This window comes from Zootermopsis nevadensis, unplaced genomic scaffold, assembly GCF_977971745.1.
Source record: "Zootermopsis nevadensis isolate Lab colony 2312 unplaced genomic scaffold, Znev_1.0 Znev_ptg000015l, whole genome shotgun sequence".
NCBI classification, from domain to species: Eukaryota; Metazoa; Arthropoda; class Insecta; order Blattodea; family Termopsidae; genus Zootermopsis; species Zootermopsis nevadensis.
Genome location: NW_028259147.1, coordinates 7,395,297 through 7,411,996, shown reverse-complemented (window position 1 = coordinate 7,411,996; position 16,700 = coordinate 7,395,297). Strand labels below are relative to the sequence as shown.

The following is a 16,700-nucleotide window of genomic DNA, read 5'->3' as shown; positions in this document are numbered from 1 at the left end:
CCAAACCTCAAATACCTGGTCGACCATACTCATGTGAGAATGAGGTCACGTATAGGTCAAGCTCATATGGAATCTACGACAAAATCGGTCCAGTATTTTCCTAGATACAGGTCTTGAGAAATTCCCAAGGTCATATCTTCTCACGATTATTTCTGCCAAACCTTAAATACCTGGTCGACCATACTTATGTCGGAATGAGATCATGTATAGGTCAAGCTAATATGGAATCTACGACAAAATCGGTCCAGTATTTTCCTAGATACGGGTATTGAGAAATTCCCAAGGTCGTATCTTCTACACGATTATTTCTGCCACACCGTAAATACCTGATCGACCACACTCATGTCAGAATGAGGTCACGTATAGGTCAAGCTCATATGGAATCTATGACAAAATCGGTCCAATAGTTTCCTAGATATGGGTATTGAGAAATTCCCAAGGTCATATCTTCTCACGATTATTTCTGCCAAACCTTAAATACCTGGTCGACCATACTCATGTGAGAATGAGGTCACGTATAGGTCAAGCTCATATAAAATCTACGACAAAATCGGCCCAATAGTTTCCTAGATATAGGTCATGAGAAATTCCCAAGGTCAAATCTTCTCACGATTATTTCTGTCAAACCTTAAATACCTAATCGACCATACTCATGTCAGAATGAGGTCACGTATAGGACAAGCTCATATGGAATCCACGACAAAATCGGTCCAATAGTTTCCTAGATAGAGGTCTTGAGAAATTACCAAGGTCGTATCTTCTCACGATTATTTCTGCCAAACCGTAAATACCTGATCGACCATACTCATGTCAGAATGAGGTCACGTATACGTCAAGCTCATATGGAATCTACGACAAAATCGGTCCAATAGTTTCCTAGATACAGGCCTTGAGAAATTCCCAAGGTCATATTTTCTCACGTTTATTTCTGCCAAACCTTAAATACCTGGTCGACCATACTCATGTCGGAATGAGGTCATGTATAGGTCAAGCTCATATGGAATCTACGACGAAATCGGTCCAATAGTTTCCTAGATACGGGTATTGAGAAATTCCCAAGGTCATATATTCTCACGATTGTTTCTGCCAAACCGTAAATACCTGATCGACCATACTCATGTCAGAATGAGGTCACGTATAGGTCAAGCTCATATGGAATCTACGACAAAATCGGTCCAATAGTTTCCTAGATACAGGTCTTGAGAAATTCCCAAGGTCATATCTTCTCACGATTATTTCTGCCAAACCGTAAATACCTGATCGACCATACTCATGTCAGAATGAGGTCACGTATAGGTCAAGCTCAGATGGAATCCACGACAAAATCGGTCCAATAGTTTCCTAGATACAGGTCTTGAGAAATTCCCAAGGTCATATCTTCTCACGATTATTTCTGCCAAACCGTAAATACCTGATCGACAATACTCATGTCAGAATGAGGTCACGTATAGGTCAAGCTCATATGGAATCTACGACAAAATCGGTCCAATAGTCTCCTAGATACAGGTCTTGAGAAATTCCCAAGGTCATATCTTCTCACGATTATTTCTGCCAAACCTTAAATACCTGGTCGACCATACTCATGTGAGAATGAGGTCACGTATAGGTCAAGCTCATATGGAATCTACGACAAAATCGGCCCAATAGTTTCCTAGATATAGGTCATGAGAAATTCCCAAGGTCAAATCTTCTCACGATTATTTCTGCCAAACCTTAAATACTTGGTCGACCATACTCATGTGAGAATGAGGTCACGTATAGGTCAAGCTCATATGGAATCTACGACAAAATCGGTCCAGTATTTTCTTAGATACGGGTATTGAGAAATTCCCAAGGTCATATCTTCTCACGATTATTTCTGTCAAACCTTAAATACCTGGTCGACCATACTCATATCAGGTTGAGGTTACGTATAGGTCAAGCTCATATGGAATCTACGATAAAATCGGTTCAATAGTTTCCTACATACAGGTCTTGAGAAATTCCGAAGGTCATATATTTCTCAAGATTATTTCTGCCAAACGTTGAACACCTGGTCGACCATACTCATGTCACACTGAGTTCAGGTATTGGTCAAGGCCATATGGATGCCACGACAAAATCGGCCCAATAGTTACCTAGATACGGGTCTTGAAATATTCTCAAGGTCATATCTTCTCACGATTATTTCTGCCAAACCTTAATTAACTGGTCGACCATAGTCATGTCAGAAAAAGGTCACGTATAGGTCAAGCTCATATGGAATCTACGACAAAATCGGTCCAATAGTTTCCTAGATACAGGTCTTGAGAAATTCCCAAGGTCATATCTTCTCACGATTATTTCTGCCAAACGTTAAACACCTGGTCGACCATACTCATGTCAGAATGAGGTCACGTATAGGTCAAGGTCATATAGAATGTCCGACAGAATCGGTCCAATAGTTTCCTAGATACAGGTCTTGAGAAATTCCCAAGGTCATATCTTCTCACGGTTATTTCTGCCAAACCGTGAAAACCTGGTTGACCAAACTCATGTCTAAATGAGGTCACGTATAGGTGAAGGTCATGTCAAGACCACGACAAGGTCACGCAAACTGAGAATTAGAGGCCTCAAACTCTTCAAGGTCACTTGAAGTACAATTTCCTCACGCATATACATAGAGAACTGTGGGGATCTGATTGAAATTGCACACATCATATATAGGTCATAGATTGGTCAAGGGCATATGAAGGTCACAATATATATTCAGTGACTAATTTCTGATAAGATAGATTACCTTAAGTTGAGTTACGTTATGTTAGGTTGGGTTGGGTTAGGTTAGGTTCAGTTAAGTTAGGTTAGGTTGGGTTAGGTTAGGTTGGGTTAGGTTAGGTTGGGTTAGGTTTGGTTAAGTTAGGTTTGGTTAGGTTGGGTTAGGTTAGGTTACGTTACGTTAGGTTGGGTTAGATTGGTATAGGTTGGGTTAGGTAAGGTTGATACAGCGTGCTTTGGGTTGTATTAGCTAGACCATACTCATATCAAAATGAGGTCTTGTATAGGTCAAGGTCATATGGAAGTCGTGACGAAATCGGCCCAGTACTTTGCCAGATATAGTTTTTCAAAATTATCAAGGTCATATTTTTTCACGTTTATTTCTGCTAAACCAAAAATACCTGGTCGCCCAAACTCATGTGAAAATGAGGTCACATTTAGTTCAAGGTCATATGGAAGTCACGACAAAATCGGACCAATAGTTTCCCAAACACAGGTGTTTCAAATTCTCAGTTGTATATCTTTTAACGCGTATTTCTGCCAAACCGTAAATACCTGGTTGACCATACACATGTGAAAATGAGGTCTCGTATAGATCGAGGTCATATCGAAGTCACGACAGAATTGGCCCAATCGTTTGCCAAATACAGGTTTTTAAATTCTCAAGATCACATATTTTCATTTTTATTTCTTCGATACCGTAAATATCTGGTTGACCATACCCGTGTCAAAATGAGGTCATGTGTAGGTGAAGTTCATATTGAAGTCACGACAAAATCTACCTAATAGTTTGCCAGGTGCAGGTCTTTAAAACATAAAATACTGATTATCATAAAAATTATACGATGTAAAGCACACATTTTCGTTGGGACTGCTATTTATGTTTGTAACGTTTTTCGATTCGGTGAATATTTAATAAAATGCAAAGAAAAATAATTTCATGTGGTCTGTAGTTTAGCTAGTTTACCTACTATAAATTTTATTTGTAATATGCTACATCAAGACCACTGGGATATGAAAAATATTGACGAATTCTTTTCTAAAACAATAGGTAATTTAGATAATAGAAACATGGCTATATATGCCTTATATGTATTGTGGATAGCACTGCAACTGTGCAACTGGTCAAACTTAACAACAGAAACAAAAGCTGTTTTACACAGAAAGTCGCTTATAAATAAAGCAATTAACAATAAACAATGTTCTATATTACTATACTAGCGTGTTCGCGGGTTGTCAGAATGGTGTTCATTTTTCGTCGAACATTCTCAGTTCACATGCCTCTTAGGATCAAATATTTTTTTGAAATCTTAATTAACAAATGTACGTAATTGATTTTTTCTCCTAGAGTGACAGACACATTCTCGGCCCCCCAAAAAGAAGAACGTTTTTCCAGATTGTGTCTTGACAGATTTCAAGTCTTGCCTAATCCTGTGATTGATTCCCTTCCCTGAAATCATAAGCTAAGGATGTGGAGAGGGGGCAGTGGCAATGAACATGATTGGATTCGAAACCTCGAACCCCTTGGCCAGTGTGACTAGCCGGGAGAATAATGTAATCTGTTTTTCTTTATTTTTAGATTTAAAATGATGTTTGGTATGAACACTAGCATTATAGCCTGTACCTACGTTGTCCGGAAGGAAGAGCGTTATCTGCTTTACTTCCCGTCCCACATTCCAAGCTAGTTGACATACATCGGGCCATTACATACGAGTATTATGAATAGATAGGAATAACCTGCATCGGTGTGTGCACAGTATGTCCCGGAAAAAGGAAAACCAGGTCACAGTATCTTTATGCTACAGTCAATGATCGATATCCGCAAACGTGACATGATTTTGGTACAGGAATAAAAAATGATCTCTCTCTAAGGGGAAAAAACATAGATTAAGGGTGTCTGAGAACAAAGTGTTGAGGAAGTTATTTGAACACATTTCAGATAACGTGAATTGGGAGAAATTACGTACTAAGAAGTTTCATAATTTGTGTTCTTCCCTAATATTGTTATTGCCCTTGAATGAAGACGTATGAGATGGACTAAACCTGTAGCATATATTGATAAATGCGAAATACACACAAATCAAGAGCCATCGGCCTAGAGGCCTAGCCGTAGATGGGATGTAATCACTCACTGAGAAACAAGATGTGAAGGTGTGGAAAATCCAATGGCAGGCTGTTGTGAATACGGTAATGAACTATCGGTATTCTATAAAATCGGGGAATTTCTTGACTAACTTAGCACTATAACGTGCTCAAGAATGGTCTGCATCATGTAATTTACCGTCTGAGAGCACTAACGTGCTTCGATATTTTTGACAGTTGGAAATACTATGGAAAACCGTTTGGTTTTCGGTCCATCTGACATACCCTCAGAACTACGACCAAATCGTATCATCACAAAATATGGAAAACCGTCAAAATATTGGTCAACTTAAACGTACGATTGCGTAAGCCTACACGTAAGTGCATACAGTACAACAGTGATCGAACTAGCGTATGTCGTTCAGCCGTGCATATGTTTGAATATATTTAGACATTGTTGCTAATTAGTTCCTTACATAGCTTAACCAGCATATTTAATAAATTAGTTATTTCATAGCTGCAGCGAATTTGTTAGATTAGGTAGTCCAAATTAGTTAGTAAGTCGAATTCTGTTCCTGCAAGAGACTCCAAAGGAAATACGAAGATGACCGAAAAGATATCGACAGTAATTATCATTACTAAGCATCGAAATTTCTGATGACCAGCAGTTCTGAGGTTGTGTTCCTTTAGTTCATCGAAATGAATAGAATATCTTTTTGTTTCAGGAGCCAGCACACCATGAAGCCGTCTTCATGGTACGCTTCCACACTAGTTGTGGTGTTTTTCTACCTGTACGTGTTGGCTGTCCAGTACATCCGCGCCGAAGAACTGCAGAGTGAGAGGAGTTCGAGTCGCATCACTTTCGACGACAAAACTAGCGTCGATTCGATACACGTGAAGGAACTCGGAGATCCCTCTGGTTCTTTGAGATCCGTCGGCGTCGGGAGTGTTTCTGACGCCGGTCCAAGTTTATATCCCACCGAAAATCAAGGTAGTTCACTTCACTCTGTGGGTATAGGCAGTTCTTCAGATGTGTCCCCGAGCTTCTATCCTGGTAGTGTTGGTGGTGACAGAGAAGTTGGTATCGGAAGTTCTTCCACAGCAGGTGAAACGCCAGAAGTTACTTCATACAGTGACAAAAGTGAAGCTACTGGACTGTACAATCCCGATAGTGCTGGATCCCTTCGTGCGGTTGAGAATGCTGGCCTGGACCGTGCCGTAGGAAACAGTTACCGCCCTGGTTATTCTTACGATCCAAGTTACAACAATCATAATCAATTTTACAGTGGAGGCGATTCTCTGTCTGCTGCAGCAGCAAACATCAACTCCCATCATCAGGATGGGTCCTACTCTTTGGACTTCAAGTATCACAACTACGACAAGTTGACAAAGTTCCTGAGGACAACCTCATCCAAGTTCCCAAACCTCACAGCACTGTATTCTATCGGCAAATCTGTCCAAGGTAAGAACTTCGCCTGGTAAGTTTGTAAGTACCCCATCAGGTTCCCTGCCGGGATCAGTCCCACGATTCTTGCAAACTTCACAAAAACTCCAACCCACTCCACGGTACAGCTGGCAGTTAACCATCTTACCAACAAACGCCGAAAAAGCCGAATATTTTTCAACACGTTCATACTAATTCGCCATAGGACTCTACACTTATTAAGATAAAACCTATTCACAACTTGACAACATATTTCTCTAGTAATTAATATTTTCGATCAAAATGTTGTGTTCTTTTCCATTTCTTCAATATGTGCTACATGTCTCGTCCAATCCATCCTTCTTTATTTAATAATTATACAAATATTAGGTTAAGAGAGCAAGCCATAAAACTCTTCATCGTGCAGATGTTTGCTCTTCTGGCATATGATGACTTGAAGTCTTGTAAGCTGTTACCATATTTTCGGAAGAAATCATCGTCTCCATTTTCATGACCCAGAAGACCACAAGCCAAATGTTCACGATCGTGAAAGCCTCAAATCTCAGTCTCCATGATGTAAATTTCGCCTGTCAATTTTATGGCGTTCTGAATGGTATTTTGAAAAAAAATCGCCTGATAGATTAATAATGTCGGTCTCCGAACATTCGTCTGTCCACATATGACTCGAGAATCACCGAACGTATTTCCATTAAATTTTATTTTGGGCAGTTTTATTTGAATTTATTGAGATATTCCAACTGTGACTAGGACTTGACAGCAATAACAGACACTTTATACTAAGAGCTATATGCGCGTCTGCGCGCATCTCCTAACTCGCTAAATAATCATTCCTATAGTAGCGAAAAATATGACGAACAAACGATTATAGATTCAAATGAAGCACTTTTGTCTCAAGTATTAGGATTTTTGAGACAACTAAACAAAAGGAGTTTCTATGCTGTGTCATCTTGAGAATCATTGGATTGATTTTAATCAAATAATATAATGGGGGGTCCCCCTTAGTTCCTCCCCCCAAGGGAATGTTTTATGCTATTTATAGAACAACATCAAAGTCAGCATATATGATAGGAAAATCTAAAGGCAGAAGCAGAGAGAACGAGCTGGAATTGTTATGCTTGCTTATTTGATCTCTCTTAGGTTATGTCACTTAATTCGGCAGTGTGTTCTCAGACAGCCACAGAGTGACCGACTCGGTGTCATTCTCATGTAAACAAAGAGATATCACACTAGAATTGTCCTCAAGCGAACAATTGCTGCAAGTATAGTACGAGAGGTCGATTATTTTACTCGAGGGGCGGTCAGCCTCAAGATAAAAGAGACCGTAGCCTTGCCAAATTACACGATTTAAGACAACATAAAAATCGCACAACGTTGCAACACGAACAGCAGAGCACAGGCGAGTGAAGGCAACTCAGAACGTGCAGCGCAGCAGAAATGGTACTTACGAGACGCTGAAGAATGCAATTTGGTTATAGGTTTTAATTTCACAAATATTTAACTACACACCTGATGCAAATATAGGTCTATAGGCCTACATAAAACCTCGCTGGTTAAAAGTGCGTTTTTTATGACTCTGAGACAAAAATGTCAATCTTATGGTTCTCGAAGGAAAAATCGTGTCATATCTTCGTCCGCTCGAAGTTAAGTTCAATACACTATTTAGTAAAATTAGTACAAAGATTTATATGTGCCTATTAGCTCAGCAGAGTACATCTAGTGACAATACATTTGAAAAATAAATCAGAGGATATACTTTAGCAAGGGTTACACATCACTGCATTCAAACCGATTTTGAAAGTGAAACATGCGTTGTGAGAATGTTAAAATAAAAAGCCTAACAGAAACTGGCATACATCAAATTTGCTACTGGAAGCAACCTTAGTTAAGAGACGTTATAAATGTAGACTGGAAGCCATAAACATGGCCTATTTGATAATGTAGTTTATCTGTTATAATGGTGACAAGCAACTGAACTCAAGAAGGCAGGGTCCCTGAAATGACATGCACATTTTCTCCCAGTTGTATGGGAAGGTATAGCAATGGAAAGGCCATTTTAACTTGTGGAGGAAAAAGAAGGACGCACATATGTTATAAGAATTTGCATGCTTAATTTTACCTTCTTAATAAATATGACGTGTATATAAACACTTGCTTTCTTAGACAGAATATCTTTCTGAATATTAATGTGCTAATGCCGACGTGTAGACAGGTACACGATACACACGTGCAAAAGAAGCCTACAGTCAAATGGATTTTTTTAGCAGTTATTGTTAAACAAGTATTGAGAATAACAAATACGGGTCCTCCAAAATACGAGTGCAAAGTACTAAACCATTACATTCAGTTCGAATTACAGGTGCCCTATTCTCGTGCGTCCCACAGTTAAAATTCGTGTCCATCAAACGGTTCCTAATTCTACGGTATAGGCCTAGTCATTCTGAAAGTTTATTGTGGTTTATTTCTTTACAATCGTTTTTATCCGTTTGTATTCACTTCTTAGTATGAGAAGTTAAGGACCGAAATGCATTTTTGGCCACTTTATCTATTTATAAGGTACGCCCATGGCATGTATAAGGAAATATAAAAGAAACCTGTTAGACTGGACGACTTCCAATTCCCTGGCAAGTAAACAGTAGCTCTCGGTATTAGTAAACTTACAATCTAAATTTCCTTTAAATGCGTTGATTCAGAACGCAGTGTAATCACATCGTGATTGGGACTCATAACTCGTATTTTGGAGGTCCCGGGTTCGTCACCCTCATAATAATGTCAGCGCGCGCTTTTGAATCAAAAGTAGTGAGCACACACACATGTAACTTACAGAGATAAATGGTGATGTATCCATTATATCTTCCCAATGCAGTACTGAACACAGAACACAAGTAATGAGCATAGAAAGCCACTAATGACAAACACAACAAGAATAGTATATCCCAAATATATCTCAAAGAGATGTGCAGCACACGCGACACGACCAAAAATACACTACGCCATTTGTTCTCGAACTAGTTACAATTAACAGCGCCGCCTATGTTGTAGATTTTATCTGTGAGCGCCACTGCTCGGTGCGGTCCCGTGTGACAACTAAATAACACATTGCGTTGAGTTACGTACGGTCCGTGGAGGCTAATGAATATATATATATATATATATATATATATATATATATATATATATATATATGCTTTACGGTTTGGTGCCGTTTAGTTTTATGACATTCTTGAGAAAATAGGTCAAAAGGCAAAAATAAGAAAATCTATCATAGGCTAAGTTCGCTATATTTATTGGCTGTTAGCTAAAATTCATGTTTATTCATCATAATTTATTTGGGTTTCTCATGTTGTAAGTGGGTTCCTTGTTACCACGGCGTAGACCATCCTCAGGTTGCGGATGAAGGAATAGGCTTCCACATAGCTGCTGAGTAAGCAGTGCAGACAGCCAATGGGGTTGGGCAGGGGCCTAATAACTACCCAATTTAAAAAACCCAGCATGTCATGAAATATTAAACATAATGAGGAGCTCCACAGTTTGTACTTTTCACCAAATATTATTAGAATTATCAAATAAAATGAGTTTGGTGGGGCATGTGAATTGTAAGAAATGCATGTACAATTTTGGTTGCAAGACCTGAATAGAAGAGACCACTCTGAAGACTTATGCATTTATGGGATAGTAACATTAAAAAGGATCTTAGGAAAATAAGAGTTTGGGGGATGTGGACTGAATTCATATAGCTCAGGACAGGGATTTGTAGTGGGCTCTAGTGAACATAATGTATCTTGGATTCCATAAAAAATAGAGAAATACTTGACTAGCTCAGTGTACTGTTAGCTTCTCAAGAAGGGCTCTGCTCCATGCATTTAGATTATTCAGGTTTTTCATGTGGAATTTATAATCTGACAGGTTTCAGAGTTAGAAAGTTGCAACCAAGATGTGCCCATAAAATATTTGCTTTATGAGAACACATAAAGAAACTACAATTTATGCCAACTGGGCTTGAGAGCAATAGGTCGCTCAAAAGTAACCTGGAGGCGAAAAATCCTAAAAGAAGCTTTACAAGCTGGTATGTCCTGGAACAAAGTCAAGGCTGATGACAATAGGAACTTTTGGAAGAAGTTACAAGTCCTTAATTCCTGTAAATTCTGCCATCCATTTGTAAAATTTAAGTCACAGAGAAAATGTTTTTTATATAAAATGCACAGAAACATTTAAAATATTTCAAGTAAATTTCATGTGACTATCATCATTACTTTAAAATATAAGGATTTTACCTAGTTCCCATGTTGTTATGTGATATATTTTTACCTGTATTTTCATCTCAGAATTTCTTATCATCTCAATGGTTAAACTGGTGGAAAGGAAGTAGAAGTACAGACATGGGATCACCTATAACAACACTTCATTCCAAGTTTCATAAAAATCAGCCAACTGATTTAAAATCTATTGCGGGCATATACACATATAGCCAATATTCTGTTATGGACCTACGATAGCATGTTAAAATTAACCCAACTTTTTGTTTATACAATCCAAAAATTCAAAACAGCTAATACCATACAAAGACATAGGGCACAATCATGTACCACTTGAAAAATGTACATTCTCATGACATATTTTAATGTTATTTTTCCATCACCTTCTAAGCCATCCACATGGCCGGAGAGATTTTCCAATAAATTTTGCGTGAATTTGCTTCTCCCATCCAAACTACGTGTTCAATCTATCCTGATTTTGGTTTGTTTATCTACTTCCTATTCAACGAGACAAGATAGTAGACACACACAAGAAAGTGCAAGACCATCAAGCAACCCCTTGTTATGTGAGTTCCACTGGCACTTTCACCCTTTGATCACTTTAACTTGCATGTGCTCAACTACAGGACTGCTCACATTCATCTGTTTACAGCAACTATCCTTCTCCATGAAGGGACTGCAGTTCAACTGCATAAATATAACGTTCCTTTATTGAGTCTAAATATTTTCTTCCACGCCTTCCTTGTTCTCAGAGGGTTGCAATTTATAGTCTTCTCTCAAAGTAAGAAACCACTTTTCATAACCATAGTAAAATAATAAAAGATTTACTTGTATTTAATGTCTTATAATATTGTTTTAGGTCGAGATCTATGGGTGATGGTAGTATCAGCATCCCCATATGAACACATGATTGGAAAGCCAGATGTTAAATATGTTGCCAACATGCATGGGAATGAAGCAGTTGGCAGGGAGTTGATGCTTCACCTCATTCATGTAAGTTCTACTAGTTAAAAGTATGTGGGATTAGCAGTTTATATTGATACTGCAATTTCTAAAGTGTAGACCTTGTGATCCTGAGACACAGGTGTGAATATATCATATTTCAACATGTTTTCAATCTCTTAAAAATTGTTACCAGAGCAATGAACTGAAATAACAGCAGAATATTCACTGATTACACAAGAATTTAGTATAAAAATGTGATACCAAATTTGAACAAATATAATCTGCACTTCACGATATTTCAGACTGCCAACTTAAAAACACACCTCACAAGTGTAACATCAACATCTTCCTAAGACACTTCGACTATAGGCAAGTCATCTAACAGGTCTGACAGCCAAACCTCTCCATCTTCCCACAATGCTTCTTCTTGATTTCTTTCCATGGTCTTCCCTCTGTGTGATATCTTTCCTAATCTGTTGCTCCCATCTTGATTTCAGACTCCCACTTGTGTTTTCTCCTTTCACTTTCACATCTGACCTCTTATCAGTGTTGTAGGAGGGGACAACATTCAAGCAGGAAAATGCATGTCAGAACAATACTCAGTAGGGAACTACACCCTGTTACCTCCTAGGTAACTGAGAAGCTCTTGTAAGAACCCAGAAAACAAATAGCTAAATGGAACTACACTGAATCTGTTAGATTCAGGAAACCAATAGTGTATTTTTAATCTGCTTTCAATAACTATATAATATATGTAAGTTAATGCATAAAACTCCGGTTGTCAGTCATAGTGATTATCCTATCCTGCTAGAATAGGTGGTGACCATTTCTTCTTCATACTTAAGACTTAATGTGAAATGGCATTTGCTGTCATGAAGAAATAATACCAATGTTAGAAATAAACTAGTACAGACTCCTCCAGTACCAAGTTTAATTCAGTAGTTTCAGAACTAAATAAGCAGACAAGAAACAAACAGAATCACACTGCCATTATGTACTTATTCACACAAATTGTACAATGAACAAATAATAATTCAGATGGGCATATTCTTACTACACTAATACACCAAACCTATACATTCCCTCTTATAGAAAATGTCTGCTAATTTAAATTAGATGGCTAAAGCTTCATATGCAATAGCAGACATCACAGGAGTAGTTTAATGTGTGGGCAGGAACTGTTATTTTTACATTAAGCTTCCTTAGTAAATAATAACATATATGGTAATTAATTTCAGTACCTAGTGACAAGCTACAACAGTGACAACTACATCAAGTGGCTACTGGACAATACTAGAATCCACATCCTCCCCTCAATGAATCCAGATGGTTTTGAAGTTGCCAGAGAAGGACAGTGTGATGGTGGTCAGGGCAGGTATGAAAAATTAAAACAGATTATCAAACTGAAGTTTCTTACATATTTCACTTTCTTTTTTATCATATTCAGCTAAGGGTTTCAAAAATTCTCACCTCTTCCATTTCTTTTGTTTCTATCACCTCATATCCATGTCTCACTACCATTTATTTAAATATACAACATATTAATCTGTGGGAACTACAAAACTTTAAGAACATTAAAATCCAAAATCATAATTTACATTTCAGTTAAAAAAGTATATTTTCCTTTCATAGTGATAAGCCTGGTTTACAAACTTCTTTGATATTAAACTTGTATTTTAATTGCAGGTACAATGCTCGTGGGTTTGATTTGAATAGGAACTTTCCAGATTACTTCAAACAAAATAACAAACGTGGTCAGCCAGAGACAGATGCAGTTAAAGAATGGATTTCTAAGATCCAGTTTGTCCTCTCTGGTGGGCTGCATGGTGGTGCTTTGGTTGCCAGCTACCCTTTTGATAACACACCTAACTCCAGTAAGTGTCATAGTATAAGATATAGGTATTTAAGTATACAAAACTTACTACATTAGAAACAAACGTAAAAATATCACCAGAAGGCACAGACTTATGTTCTTGTAAACTTTTCTGCTCTCCTCATCAGTACAGATGAGAGAGGTTATAAATTTAAGAAGAGTTGCCAGCTCACACACATTATTTTACACTTTATGCATGGCAACACTTTGCTTTATTATGTACTGCATCATGACACATATTATCATTATAAACTATTAACAGATTTACAGTATTATGGTAATACACAATACTGTATTTTGTGCATCCAGTTCAACATTGTAATTGCAAACCATGTTCTTCCTTTCCAAAAGAATTTCCACTCAAAATACACATTTATTCCAGGGTTTTGCTCCTATTTTCTGAACAGTGTATGTAGTTTACCTCAGGAACATAGCTAAGAATGCAACTGGTTATTGACTGCCTGGAGGGATTTACTTATAAGAATTCTTTCCTGCACCACCATTATCTAGAATGATTCTAGAGAAGAAATGGGCAATTATTCTTTGCTTCAAAGAAAGCCTACAATTTGAACCTAAACAATAATCAATTATTTGCCCTGACTGAACATTCTGTATACCCAAAATACATAAAATAATTAATTTTGACACAATATCCTAATTCTGATTCCTGTTCTCAAATTTTTGAGACAAGCATTAAATCAGATACAGAGGGAGCCCCACCTTACTTTCTCATATCCAGTTGTAGGTACAGTAAATTAAAATAGAACATGTGTGTTGTTTAATAGAGCCATGCTATTAATACCTGAACATCACAGCAGTCTGGACTGAACTTTTTCACAGATTGTATTTTACTTACCCCTGCACTAGGGCTCACTGGGTGTATCCAACACACAGCAGATACAGCATTAAGTAATCACTCATTAAATTAATACCAAGATTAACAATTGGCTTGAGTTCTGTGACATGATGCTTAGCTATAAAACCTCTTTTACATATAAAATAGGCAATGTTTCTAATAAATCATCATAAACATAAAAGTAAATTTTTGCTAGGCAATATCTATGTTTTATTTCTGTGCTACACCGGATAAGACGTGTATATATAGACATGTCAACAGAAGACATACTGTTCTACAATATACCTAATAATGGACTAACCTATTACCTGTGAAATGTTACATGATAAAATGAAGTTGAATAAAAATTGTGTTTAAACCTTCAAAAACCCACTTTCATCCTCCCAAATTCTACTTCAGAATATATAAGAGAACTTGTTCCAAGATTTGAAACAACACACATTTTTACAGGGAAGGGGGTTATGGATCCATAACTTTTCTAAAACATTTCAATCAGCATAAAAGAATAGAAGGATTTGGTAATAAAGGAACCAATGTATATGCAAACAGCATAGGTTATACTAAGTAATTTAACACAAAAAGATTTATTTTGAAAATTTTCAATTTTAAAGAATCCCACATCAGATAATGGACTTATTTTTTTTTTCAATTTTCTCCCTGCTGCCACATAGGAATGTGTAAATCATTTCCACTTTGTGCAGGTGAGATAAAAACATTATGTTTTGTTATTAATAATTTGTTTTATTAATGTCTCAACACTATTTTAAGTTTCACATGGCTATAGCATCTCTAGTAAACATCGCTACTAAGTCAGATGGAAAAACTGATCTAGAATTTCACTAATCTAGAATATAAGGCACTATCTCCAAATTAAATTCATCTTAACAGTTAAGTCCCTGAAATATGTACAACATATTTACAATAACTTCTACTGCGCCATTTAAACGTGTAAAACTTTAATTTGTAGTCAATCTCTGGCATGAGTCATTCTACTGAAACAAATAATTTTACCAAAGAATATTTTATGTAACCAACATGTTTATGCAAATTTTGGAACTGTTGGAATTTCTAGAAAATACAGTATTTCTAAATTGAAGTACATGAAGAAGATATGTTTCCTGAATGAAAAACTTACTGAAGTGCAAGTCAAACAAAGCACCCAATTCAATATCTCAAAATCAAAATCATGAATGTGTGTCATTCTACTCTTTTAAAATGTATCAACTCTCCAAAATGAGAAAGTAATATTCCAGAATTTGACTCCTCACTTTTAATTGGTGTGGCATCAGAAGCTGGCCATAAAATGGGAAGTGTTTAAAAATAACAGCAACTTCTATCTTGAATTAGAATTAATTGGATCTGCTGCCTTCTTTAGGTAATGCACTTTGCAGTAGGAAAATAGCCTTTCTAACAACACTCCTTCTTAATAATTTATTTTCCAGAACACCACCAAAAACACATCCTATATCCACCCAAATAGTGATAAAAGAGCAATAAATATTAGGTCACATTATGTACCTGTAACACATATGAATATTTCATAACTGTAGGCAATTACCTACATAAATAAATGTGGTCAATAAATTATTCTTTGTCCTTTGTGTTTGTGGGCCCAGTATTCCACAGTTACTCGTCAACGCCTTCACTGACTCCAGATGATGATATATTTAAACACCTGGCACTAACTTACTCCAATAATCATCCTATTATGAGTCACGGGAAAGCATGCAAAACTGGCACGCCGTCCTTCAATCAAGGCATTACAAATGGAGCAGCATGGTATCCCCTCACCGGTAAGCATTCCATATGCACACACCACATATGAAATTTAAATTTCCACTGCAGACCAAACAGAGGGAAATGCTTTATATGCCCACTGGAGCCTCTGCTCTGTGGCACTCTCTTGCATCTTTCAGACTGAGTTTTTCAGTCTATTTAATAAAACTGTTTCAGTTACATTTCACTTGTTTTCTGTGCAAAGTGTATAAACTGAATACATAATCAAAAGACCCATGTCTGTTCATCAATCCATCACCATGTATTATGTCCAAAATTACTGTGCATATTTCTGTGAAATCTGGTATTAGGGTTTCAACCTAAAAGTTTTATGCAAGTTTAATTTTGGTTCATATCAATGGAAGATAATCCTTAATAGCTGGAATCAAATTATATTATTTTTCTAAGGAAAAACAATTCATAACTCATTCAGTGTATCTGCAATAAATATCAAGGTCAATGACATTACAAAATCAAAAAATATGCATATTCCAAAGTGCAGTACACCTTTCTACACTTGTTGATAATCATCAATACTTTTAATCCAATTAGGTGGAATGCAAGACTTTAACTATGTATGGTATGGCTGCATGGAAGTAACCCTTGAGCTTTCATGCTGCAAGTATCCTCCTGCATCAGAGCTTCCCAAGTTCTGGGAAGAAAACAGAATGGTAAGTTCCCATACAAATATCTTCACAGACATGCTGAAAGACTGAATAACAAAAAATAATAATCAAC

The 16,700-nt window shown here is 37.0% G+C and overlaps 2 protein-coding genes across 6 annotated transcripts in view; one reads left to right on the top strand and one right to left on the bottom strand.

The window, feature by feature from the left end:
* The window catches only part of LOC110840644 (tRNA (uracil-5-)-methyltransferase homolog B), a 120,768-nt gene extending 111,521 nt beyond the window's left edge, over nucleotides 1-9,247 (bottom strand). Inside the window, exon 1 of the mRNA XM_087349211.1 lies at nucleotides 9,081-9,247. The gene's annotated coding sequence lies outside the window, so the exon portion shown is untranslated. The remainder of the gene's footprint in view (nucleotides 1-9,080) is intronic.
* The window catches only part of LOC110831202 (carboxypeptidase D), a 69,252-nt gene that overhangs the window by 42,061 nt on the left and 10,491 nt on the right, over nucleotides 1-16,700 (top strand). For 3 of the 5 annotated variants that reach the window (XM_087349222.1, XM_087349217.1, XM_087349220.1), the window contains exons 2-8: nucleotides 5,541-6,277; nucleotides 11,372-11,505; nucleotides 12,696-12,832; nucleotides 13,144-13,331; nucleotides 14,858-14,887; nucleotides 15,803-15,979; nucleotides 16,515-16,633. In XM_087349222.1, the coding sequence (XP_087205348.1) occupies nucleotides 5,541-6,277; nucleotides 11,372-11,505; nucleotides 12,696-12,832; nucleotides 13,144-13,331; nucleotides 14,858-14,887; nucleotides 15,803-15,979; nucleotides 16,515-16,633 (1,522 nt within the window). Of the gene's footprint in view, nucleotides 1-5,540; nucleotides 6,278-11,371; nucleotides 11,506-12,695; nucleotides 12,833-13,143; nucleotides 13,333-14,857; nucleotides 14,888-15,797; nucleotides 15,980-16,514; nucleotides 16,634-16,700 lie in introns of all 5 variants that reach the window. The other 2 variants (XM_087349219.1, XM_087349218.1) reach the window with 2 other exon arrangements.